Source organism: Acanthisitta chloris, unplaced genomic scaffold (assembly GCF_000695815.1).
Source record: "Acanthisitta chloris isolate BGI_N310 unplaced genomic scaffold, ASM69581v1 scaffold14597, whole genome shotgun sequence".
Classification (NCBI taxonomy): domain Eukaryota; kingdom Metazoa; phylum Chordata; class Aves; order Passeriformes; family Acanthisittidae; genus Acanthisitta; species Acanthisitta chloris.
The window spans coordinates 50,628-62,043 of NW_008681111.1; the positions used below are offsets into that span (position 1 = coordinate 50,628).

Here is an 11,416-nt window from a genome sequence, read left to right on the forward strand (position 1 = left end):
CAGTTCACAGCAGACAGTGGGATGTGGCCAAGCACAGGGAAATGTTCAGCTGTTCACTGTCAAAGCAAGGACAAATCAACCCAGCACTCACTCCTCTCTCTGCTCTTGGGAAAGACTCCCCAGGACAGCTTCATTTTCCCATTTCAGGATAAAACTAACAGGCAGCAGAGCTGAGAATAAACTTCCAGCTCTGTTTCTCAGCCAGTCTTTATGGTTACCAGCAAAACCAAAGCCCCAGGCCAGCTGTGTGCTGGCTCAGGGCATGGGTAACAGCAGCTCAAGTCTTTCCCCAGTCCAAGAGACACTGTTTTCAAGGATGTTTTGGGCTAACCCCCACTCTCCCTGACCTGTGCTGAAACAGCTCAGTGCCAGATTAAATAGAAGCTCAGAAGAGTCCCTGAAGGACATCCTCTTCAAAGGGCTCTCCAGGCACATGCAGTGCCCAAAATGCATGAAGAACACAGGAGATTGCACCAAAGGTGGCTCAGTTCCCACTTGTGTTTGTCTCAGACTTTCAATGTCCAGATCACCTCCTCTTCTGCATGGATAACAAGATGCACAAGTCCTGAAACGAGGACAGAAGTCCTTAATTGCAGCCACCAGCCCAAACCTTGCAGGGGACTTAAGCCAAGCCACAGCTGGACATGGTAGAGCTCTGCCAGCTCTCCCCAGGTCACTGAGACGTCCCAAAAAGCTCTGCTCTCAGCTCCTCTTGCACGAGAACAGACAAGCAATCTGCTCCCTGTAATCACCTTCCACAACCATCCACTGCTCCTCCGTTGAAATAGGCTTATTGCTTGGATTTGTGCATTTTGGTTGTGCTGTTCTCATTTAAAGTTGCTGCAACCCTCCCCAGCTGTGAAGTCAAGTGGATTTAGCTCTTGTCTGGGCCACAACTGAGGGTGTAAGAAGCCAGTGCAATCCAATTAGGGGATATGCAGCCCAGACTTCATTTATCTCTGCTTATTTATCCCCATGTCTGAACAGCCAGGAGATTTAGCTGGTCACCAATCCTACAATGTTTGGGGGCAGCTGAACAATTAATCTATTGGGGTCTGTTTTGCTAAACATGACTAAAGCCAGGATTAGCAATCTGACTCAGATTTCCCAGGTCAGACTGGAGGTGGCTGAAACCAAGGATCTTCCCAAAAAGTCTGAGCTGCTTTGGGCAGTTAAGTCCTTTAAATAACATAGACTTCACTGCAAAGATGCACACACCAGAGTGGGTCCTAATCTTCTTTACCTTGAGGTTTTGGGACAGAGGCTGCAAACAGCAGCTTCAGGGTGGAAAAAGGATGTCTGAGGAAGAGGATGGAAAGTACAGCACAAGCTCCTGCAAAAGTGGGGAGAGAAATGTGACTCCCACACTGCAGTTCATGGAATGGTTTGGGTTGGAAGGGACCTTGAAGACCTCCTAGCTCAAATCTTTGCCATGGACAGGGACACCTTCCACCAGCCCAGGTTACTACAATCCCCATCCAACCTGGCCTTGGACACACTCAGGGATGTAGCAGCCACAGCTTCTCTGGGCAACCTGTGCCAGTGCCTCACCACCCTCACAGGGAATTCTTTCTTCCTGGTATCTAATTTAAACCTCCTCCGTCAGTGTGAACCCATTCTCAGTCTTCCTGTCACTCCAGGCTCTTGCAAATAATCTCTCTCCATCTTTCTTGCAGCTCCTTTGGGTAGTGGAAGGCCACAATTGAATCACCCTGAATCCTTCTCTTTCCTCTCCTTCCTTGCTGAAATTCCACACTAACATAGGCAACTCTGAGGTGATCTCTGGAACTCCCATTCCCTGGCAGGCTATAAAATGGGTCAAACTCAAATCAGCCACTTTAGAATCATAGAATCATCACAGAATTTTAGGGGCTGGAATGGAGCTTAGAGATCACCCAGTGCCAAGCCAACCCCCTGCCCTGGGCAGGGACACCTCCCACCAGAGCAGGTTGCTCAAGGATTGACCCAACCTGGCTTTGAACAGTGCCAGGGTTGGGGCAGCCACAAACACCCTGGACAACCTGTGCCAGTGGCTCACCACCCTCACAGGAAAAACATCCTGATAGCTAACCTAAATTTCCCCTCTTTCAATTTGAATAGAGACACTATCAAAAGCCTGAAGAGGTGATTTTCACTTCCCCTCTCCACACATTCCCTGTAGAAGACAGACCAACCTTCTTCTTGACGGTCATGGCGCTGCGCAGGTGGATGGCGAGCTGGCGGATGTAGATGAAGGTGTGCTGGTAAGAGGTCTGAGTGTCCAGGGCATACATCTCTGTCAGGGTACGTTGCATAAAGTTGATCATGGGCAGGACATTGGGAGAGGTGAATCTGGAGTTCTTCACAAAGGCAATGTACATTTGCTGGGAGGGGAAGAGGACAAGATAAAACCACATAAAACACGACAAAAACGTTGTCTGGTTGAGCTTCCCCATCCAGATATGTCCAAATTAGGGGTCAAATGTTGCTTTGCCAAGACAAGTCACTTCAAAGGAATATGGCAAAGTCAATCCAGCCTGCTTCTTCTTTAGGGGAGACAGGAAAGAGTCTGTTTAGCACAGATCTCTGATGTCCCAGCACTGTTTGGCTGCAAGAAGATTGTCTGAGCCACCCATGGTTATGCTTGGGCACAGTTCTCCAGCTTAGGAGTTACAGAAACTACACTTGGCAACCTCAACTACACATCAAAGCAACTCAGTGTTATGTTAACACATCAAGAATCTGGAAGTTGAGTACTCATCCAGTACACAGATGAGCACCAGAGATCTGTCCTGCTCAGTCCTTGCGCCTCCAGCAGGAAGAGCAGTAGGTTATCACTCTGACCCAGCAGAATTTCTCCCCTGTTTAATGTTCTGGAGGTACTCAGAACCATCTCCAGCACCTGCTCTAGCTAATAGGCTGCAACTCAATGCTTTAAGGTACTTGCAGAGTGCAGCAGGTACCAGGCCTACCTTGAGCAAGGGACTTAGGTACACCTCCTTCTTGTGGCGGCAGATCTTGTTCAGCACAAGGAAGGCCAAGACTCTCACTGTTTCCTCCCCTGTGCTCCACAAAGTGATTGTTTGCTGCAACAAAACAAAAGATAGAGATGAGTGAAGGGATAAAGAGCTCCTTCCTGGTTATAGACAGGTCTGAGCTTCCTCCTCCACACCAAAAAGCAGTGAGGAGGAGGATGACACAAAGATGGGAAGATGTGTTGGCACAGAATCAGTCACAGCAGCAATTCTGAGCTCACAACTCTAGCTGACAGACCACACCAAGGCAAGGTTGATGTTTCCATCATCAAGAAAGGAACCTGTCCAAAACTAGCACCTCTGAAAAATACATTCACTTTTATTTGTGTGCCTGAGGACTCATTTGAGCTTCTGAGCAGAAGCATCAGCCTTGCAGGGGACTCAGTCTCCTACAGACTGGCTACGACTGGTCCTGTCAGCATCTGCTACAGAACCACACTCATGCCTGATGCCTCCAAAAACCAGTGACCTTATCTGCACTGAGAAACTCCACAAAACATCAGCTGCAGGGCTGGAAAAACCGACTGTGAAATCCCTCCAGCAGCACTGAGCAGTGCTACACCTTCAGCTGTGAGGTGTCCCAGCCTCCCACCCCTGCACACCAGTCATCCTTCATCATCAGAGGGTTCCCTGCCTCATTTAAATGTTGCTTTGTTGCTTTTCACTCCAATGTCACCCTGCTGCCCTCTTCATCTCTTCCACGCCTCCATTGTTGTTCTTAAGTGCTCAGCAGTTGTGACTAAGTTGCTGCAAAAATATTCCACCCCCAGCTCTGGAGAGCTGAAATGGTATCACAGACACTCTCACTGCCTGGCACACAGGCAGCAATTACTCCATCTGTGAGGAGGAAGCAGACAGTTTCCCCAAACACCTCCCTGCCACTTGCATGGGAATTAGCAGCTACACACAGAGCCAACAGCCCACTCACATCAGCCTGAGATCACCTAGAGGCACCTGGAAGGCTTGGGAGAAGTGGGAATCCTCCCCAAGAGGCTGAACCATCATGGGATCCAGCTCAAACACCACAACAGGCTCATGTGAAGGGAGAAAAAAATACCTCAGATCTCACATCACAGCACATCCCCTCACCTTGAGAAGGGCACGGCACTGCTTTGGGAAGGACAAGTAGTAAGGCACTGTGGAGTTGACATGTTGGAGGACTGCTGCACCAACTGAGGCTTCTGTTAGACAGGACAGGAGCTGTGGGGGGAAAAACAAACCAACAACTCCATTTAGCATTCAGTCTTCATCACCTCATCCTTCACCATCTGCATTTGGCTGTTTCCAAGCAGTTCTGTGTTACCAAAGGGCTGGAAAATCAAGCTCATTAGAAAGGAGCTCAAACAAACCTGCAATAGCTGTATCAGGAAAGGAGCAAACATGTGGCAGGTTGAATAACTGCCCTGAATGTACATCATCCTGGAAAATGAGAGCTCAGACTACTGGACTTGGATAGCTAATGGCACCTGAGCTCATCAGATAAAGCCTCACTTGTGTACACTCCACAATCTAAGTTTGGATACAGTTTAAGACACTAAAGTCTATGTCATCTCACTACAAATGGTCAGACACCCTCAGCCTGCACAAGGCTTGGGAACCATCTGAGCTGATAGATTTCTCCAGGATTTCTTTAGTGGGAAGCAGGAATACTATTGGGGATCAAGAGGTTAACACTAGCTCAAGGAATAGGTTAGATAAACTATTAAGAAACAAGATCTTTGTCCCTGCCCAGGGCAGGGAGGGTTGGAACTAGATGATCTGTAAGGCTCATTCCAACCCCTAAAAAATTCTATGATTCTATACTTCCAGGTTGTTCAGCTCAGTTCACTGGAGCCAAACCCTGAGATGTTGCAGTTTCTCATCTGAACAGCAAGCTCCAAGTCACTTGGAGAGGTTCTCCTGCTGCAATGTCCCTCTGTCTGCAATCCCAACTGCTGGAAGAAAAAGCTTTTTGCCTAAATTTTCCTCCTTATTCTCCTCCTTGCACTGAGCAAAGGTTCTGGACTGAGCAAATCTTTGCAGAGTCCCTCAGACAACAAAAGGAAAGGAGATAATTGCTCAGAAACTACTGGCCAGGAAATGTTCCCTGTGGGAGTGAGCACAGGAACAGGGATTGCTCCCAGGAACTGCACTGCTAGCTTTTCCTTGCCTGCTGCAATCCTCTGCTGCTGGCAAGAGGCACCACAACTTGAGAGAAAAAATAAAAAACCCAAACCCTCTGCTGATCAAAATGCTCTTTCTGCTAAGTCATTCTGCCAGTTCACAGCTAAGGACATCAGCACTTTGGTTTCCTTTCCTTGCACCTCTTTCCAAAGAATATGTCAATGTTGGTTTGGTTTTAATATTCTAAATTTGGGGATGCATGATGAAAAAAAAATTAACTGGGGAGAGGAGATTCCTTCAGAAAAAACATCCATTTATTGATTCTGAAACAGTAGACATCAGCAATTTGGGGAATATCCTAGTGGGATGGAACATTCTCATACTTAGAAACATCCTATGTGAGGTTAACATAACATCCTCTTAGTATTTACCTCAGGAAGTGCCAAAACCTGAATTAACAATGCAGAATACAGGAGCACAGCACTGCAAACGACTTTAAAGCTCACTAAATATTCATTTGTCAGACTAATTAACACAGAAACAACTGCCAGAATGTTATTCTAACCCTTCTCTTTTGACCTTGGGTCCATCCTAACAAACCTCCAACAATGTTAGGTAGACCAAATACTGCCAAAACAAAGACAAGGAACTGGATGGACACAAAAATATCTCAGATGCCTCATTCCAAAATATCCCCCAAAACCAGCCCAGAAACGCATAGACTGACCCAAAGAACACACAATATGATGTTATTTCTTACTTGTATGGTACAGCCAAGGTACATTTTGATGTCCAGGCGTAGCTTACCCCACAATGGGCTGCTGGAAGGGAGAACCATCCTGGAAATGAGTAAGAGTTGGGGTTAGCTTTTAAGAAAGCCATTAAATAAATGAGATTTCAGCAGCAAAATGAGCAGTGAGTTGAGCTCCTTGATATAGACAGTAACAACTGCTTGCAAAGCATCAACTGAGAGAAGTAACAGCTCTGTCATGGCTGAAGAGAAGTATTTCTGCTCTGTCAAAACTGCCTGGAGCAAAGCAGAGAATGCAGTTCAAAGAGCTTCCTCAGCTCTGTGGCAGCACAGGGAGCTGTGACAAGCAGAAAACCTGCCTGGTGGGGACCTGAGTCTCTCACACTGGTGTTATCTTCCAGTCAGGCACTCTGCAGCCACTGATGAGAACAGAGCAGGGTGGCTGGCAGAAAAAAAAAAAAAAAAAAAAAAAAAAAAGGCTATTTTTGGGACAAAGCAGTTGTGAGACATTTGTTCTGTCTCTCCTAAACCTCTGACATTGCACTCATGAAGTAGTGCCCTCAGGCTATGCCAAATTCAGACATGGTTTGTACAAGTCAGGCCTGGGGAGGGAAGAGATTGGTGTTTATACAAGAGAACTGCATTTATTTCTCAGACTAGGCATCAATGTCAAAATGAATGTAAAGGTTATCTAACCCTTCCCTTCATCTGTCACAGGGAAATTAAAATTAACTGCCCCAAAATTGCTCTGGAACTGAAAGGACTTGTGGAAAGGGATTCAGTTCTCTCTACAATGGGAAAAACAGGAGCTCAGAGTGTGAAATAATAAAACTGTGTCCAGCTGAAAATGTAGAGGGGACTGAGGTTAAAAGCTTCAGTGTCTAATAGGGAACTGGCATAGGAGCTAAAAGGCTACTCCAGCCTGTTAAAAAAACTAGGAGTATCATCAGCTTGTTCCCTGAAGCTGCTGGGCTCATCCTCCCCAGCTACAGAACTGCTTCATTCACCAGTTCAGACTGGAACTGACTTCCAGCACCTTTTCCAGTTGCATCTGGGTGAGCCATGCAATTCCCTATTCCATTATGGATCCAGCAGCACACAAACTGTTTGAGCACCAACTTATTTAGGACATAACACAGGTGTTAAAGCCCTGGATGAACTGAAGTCACACAATTGTGAACACACTGCCTATATCCAGACTGAAGGGTTGATCCTTTTCTCTGCTAACCAACTTACAATGCCTGAACAATGCTCCTGAGTCCAAGTGTATGCAATTCCACATCTCCTTCTGTTGAAGCAACACGTCCCCTGCAAGTAGCTGGACATCACCAGGGACAGACTTTGGGGGAAGAAACCTCAGACAACCTTAAGTATTTGGGAAGAGCTACCACCTCTTTTCCAGCTTCACTGCCAGGAAGCAGCTCTGAAACTCCCCAACCAGTTCTCTCTGACTTGCAGTTCTCAAATCTGCTCACACTTACTTGTGTTTGTTCTTTGGGGCTTTGGGAAACAGCAGCTGATGCAGGTGGTGAAAGAGGTCTCGGATACAGAAGGACACAAGGGCATTGAACACTGTGTAAAAAGAAGGCAGGAAAGCATTTGTAGATGACTTTCAGTATATTTCTATCTATACATCTCTGTAATTCCTATCTATAGTTTCTCAGCTAATGTGAAAAGAGATCCCCAAGGAACTGCAGCAATAATTTCCACAGCAGAACTACTGCGTTTCTTCAAGCTTCTAGAGGGAAGAAGGACAAAACACCAATTTTGGGGATTCTAGTTACCAAAACCTGGTATTTTTCACAACAAAATACCAGTTTGTCTTACCCTATAACTTTTAATCTAAACAACAGGATTATAACTGAGAGTTTTTGGCACAAGGATCATCTCTTTGCTCTCTAAACAAACAGCACCAACACTGACACACTGGGACACCAGCAGAGATCCCACTGCACAGACTCACACCAGCAAGATAAGTAGCTTAAGTGAAATGAAGCCTGTGAAAGGGTAAGTTAACTCCTGCCAGTGCTTCTCTCCCAACAGCTAAACACCCCTAGCAAATTATTTCCATTCTCTCACAGGGGTGCAGTGAACTCACCTGCAGCATCAGTGACCTGAAACTTGCTGGGGTCACCACCACTGTCTCCCTTGGTGGTTGCCACAGCTGCTTTGTAGGCTTGAGTGATTTCATGGAAGAGTCTGGGGGTTAGGTTCCTCTGGGGAAAGAAGAGAAAGGATTGCTGAGGAGAAAAAGTAAGAGATTTTCTGGAACTCTGAAGCATTATACTGGGTTGGGAGTGCTGGAATTAACTGGAAGTCTAATGGCAAAAATAGCTCCATCCTCTCCCATGGAAGAGCTGCAGTGGCAGGACAAAGAGTAATGGGGAGAAATCCAGAGAGGAAGTTTAGGTTAGATATTAGGAAGTTTTTCCCTGTGAGGGTGGTGAGACACTGGCACAGATTGCCCAGGGAGGCTGTGGCTGCCCCAACCCTGGCAATGTTCATTCCAGGCTGGATAAAGCCTTGAGCAACCTGCTCTGATGGGAGGTGTCCCTGCCCAGGGCAGGGGGTTGGGGCTGGATCATCTCTAAGCTCCATTCCAACCCCTAAAATTCTCTGATTCTATGAAGAAAAAGCATCAGGACAGTGTTAACAAATGCCAGTGGCTTTAACCTGCTCCAAATTGGCTTTTAATTGGTTGGTGAGGCAGAGAAGCAATCAATCAGCTGCAAGTAATTATCCAATCTGAGCTTCCCCCCTTAGTCAGAAAAACAAGCCATGTCATCACTGCTCAAAATGTGACTACAAAAGCTCTTAGAGCTCCCAAAGGATTAGCAAGAGGCTGAAAAAATCAAAATGTGATCATTCTGACCTCTTCTGAGCCACGTGTTTCTCCAGCAGCTCCCTCAGCTGGAGTGCAAACACTCCTGCAGCACAAGAAGAATTGCACAGACAAGTGAAGCAGAAACAACAACAGCTCTGGGAGCACAAGACATACATCTCTGCAGATTTTTGTGGAAGATTAACAAACCACAAGTTGGTCTTTCAGGCAGGGACACATGGAAGAATGTTTAAAGAACACACTCAAGCGCCTCATTTTCCAACTCCCTGCTCACCTCTGCAGCTTGTTTCCATCCTTCAACCATCTTCAAGTTGACAGGGATGAAAGAAACTTTCTTCCTTTTGACTGTTTCTTGTTCTTCTTCTTCATCTTCATCACTTGCTTCCTAGAGAAGTTAACAGCAAGACTAAGCAAAGGTTTAGACACTTCTTTTCTGGCCCAACCTCTTTTGCTGAGCAGCTACTGAAGAGCCCTGATTGTATTTATGCTTTATGAGCACTTTGTTTAGAGCAGTAATAAAATTAGAGGTAGTACAAACATATGAAGAAAAGCACTTAAGCTCTGCAGTTTTGCTACATAACCACAGTGTGCAATAATGTAAAGTATCCAAGGGAAAATAACACCACTTGAGGCAAAATTCTTATTGGGAAAGGTGACACAAAAGCAAAGCCATAGAGAAATTATACTCTAAGGTTCTGTTTTCAAAATCTTTAGTGTATTCCTCAAGCTCCACAGCTGATTTCTGGATTACAAATGTCTACACCTTTGGATGATCTTTGGGGAAGTTCCTCCCCAGCCACCTGTGCCAATGTAGGCCCAAATATACTGAGAGACAAGAGGTTTAGATTGAATATTGGGAAAAAATCCTTCCCTGTGAGGGTGCTGAGGCACTGGTATAGGTTGCCCAGAGAAACTGTGGCTGCTCCATCCCTGGGAGTATTCCAGGGCAAGTTGGACAGGCCTTGGAGCAACCTGGGCTAGTGGAATGTGTCCCTACCCATGGCAGAGGGTGGAACAAGATGGGCCTTAAGGTCCCTCCCAACCCAGCCATTCTGTGATTCTGTACTCAAGCCCTGCACTGAAACTTGAATTCTTCACTTGAAAATAACTGAATTCACTGACTGCAGCACTCCAAAGAGGGTTTGGTACCTCCAGTGTGTCAGGAGGTCTGTGCAGTGGATCCTCCTCCTCCTCAGAACTGTCTGAAGCATCAAAATCCAACAACCTGCGGTCATTTTCCTCCAGAAACTTGTAAAACTCAGGGTCTCTGTCCTTCAGCCTGGAGAGCTGATCCTTGTGTTCAGATGCCTTTCCCTTCTTCCTGGTGGATAAGAATTAACATGTGTTATTCACTGCTCAAACTTCTGCTGGTGCTGCGAGGAAAACAAGACACATTTGGTCACTAAGTACACCTGGGGCTAATTTCAGTGTTGATGGATCTATCACAGCTGTGGCCACAGTTCTGGACCTTGTTTATCACCTGCTCTGGAGCACTTGAAATAGGTTATTTCCATTAAGCACTAAGAGATCTTGATAGCAAAATATCATGTTGTATTGGGATATTGACAGAGGCCATGAAAACATCTTGAACAACCAAAATAAATGTGTTTCTCAGTTTAATACAATTACTCCCATAAGCTTTTACAAAAACACTCAAAGCTGCACTACCAGAGAACCCTGACAATGAAATCTCAGTGAAATCTTACCTGATAATAAACAACTGTTTTGGCTTCTAATAACAATTAGCAGAGCTCAAAAACTACCTCATCATTACCTTGCAGCTACTCCAAAGTCTTTCAGTCCTTCTCCCTTACCTGACAGCAGGTTGTGCCTGCCCATTCTGCCTTGCCTTGCTGCTCGGCTGCCACTGCCTCACAGTCTCCTCCTCCTCACAGCCACTGTCAGCCTCTGACTCAGAGCCAGCAGCAAGGAATTCATCCAGGCTCAGCTCTTCCAGTCTCCTAGAGGGGGGGAAAGAGAGGGGGGAGAGAGATGGAGGTGATGCTGAGAAAAGCCTGGAAAAGAACTACTCACAGACTTGTATCTCTGAGTAGCAGGTATTTGTTCATTCAGTGCTGGGCACAAGGGAGATTATTCCACCAAACTTGTGCAACCAGGGGCAAAAACGTCACAGTTTCTATCCACTAAATGCTCATACATATTCATTATTTCCAGGAATGGGTGGTTATTATTATAATTGGTCCTCAGAAATCATTATCATATACTCCTCTGTCTTCTCCCTCTTGGCATCAGTCCCATGGTCCTGGTGGTCATTCGGTGGTCGTGAAGATGAAGTGTCTCCTCTTCCTCAGTACCCTTTGGACACCCTTATTATGCAACTGTTTACCCCTTTGTACAGTTTTGCATGCCTTGCTGACCTTGCCTCTACCTTGAACATTTTGTTTCTTCATTCCACACCTCTACATGGTCTTAGTTTTCCTCCTACTGCCACGGTTTGAGTCTAGTTAGCTCTACTGCCTTATAGATAAGGTGCATCGTTTCGCCAACCAAGCCACAACAATACCATTAGTGAAGCTTTTTGTCTATGCAATCCTTGCTATTTTGCTAATTAAGCTGAAATAGTGCCATTAGTACAGTTATTCTTTATGCTTTCATCTTTAACTGTTCAATTCCTGCTTTCAGTCTACTTCTCAGTATCAGAGGGGGAAAGAGAGAGGCAGAGGAGGAAAGAGAGAGAGAGAGAGA

At 45.9% G+C, this 11,416-nt stretch overlaps 1 protein-coding gene across 1 annotated transcript in view; it reads right to left on the reverse strand.

Annotated features, from left to right (window-relative positions):
* NOC2L (nucleolar complex associated 2 homolog (S. cerevisiae)) overlaps positions 1-10,671 on the reverse strand; it is a gene marked incomplete at its 5' end in the record, with an annotated part of 36,560 nt that extends 25,889 nt beyond the window's left edge. The window contains 9 exons of the mRNA XM_009077984.1: positions 2,175-2,363; positions 2,952-3,065; positions 4,104-4,214; positions 5,878-5,956; positions 7,350-7,440; positions 7,967-8,084; positions 8,985-9,095; positions 9,860-10,031; positions 10,525-10,671. Coding sequence (XP_009076232.1) covers positions 2,175-2,363; positions 2,952-3,065; positions 4,104-4,214; positions 5,878-5,956; positions 7,350-7,440; positions 7,967-8,084; positions 8,985-9,095; positions 9,860-10,031; positions 10,525-10,671 — 1,132 coding nt within the window. The remainder of the gene's footprint in view (positions 1-2,174; positions 2,364-2,951; positions 3,066-4,103; positions 4,215-5,877; positions 5,957-7,349; positions 7,441-7,966; positions 8,085-8,984; positions 9,096-9,859; positions 10,032-10,524) is intronic.
* Positions 10,672-11,416: the final 745 nt, after the last annotated feature.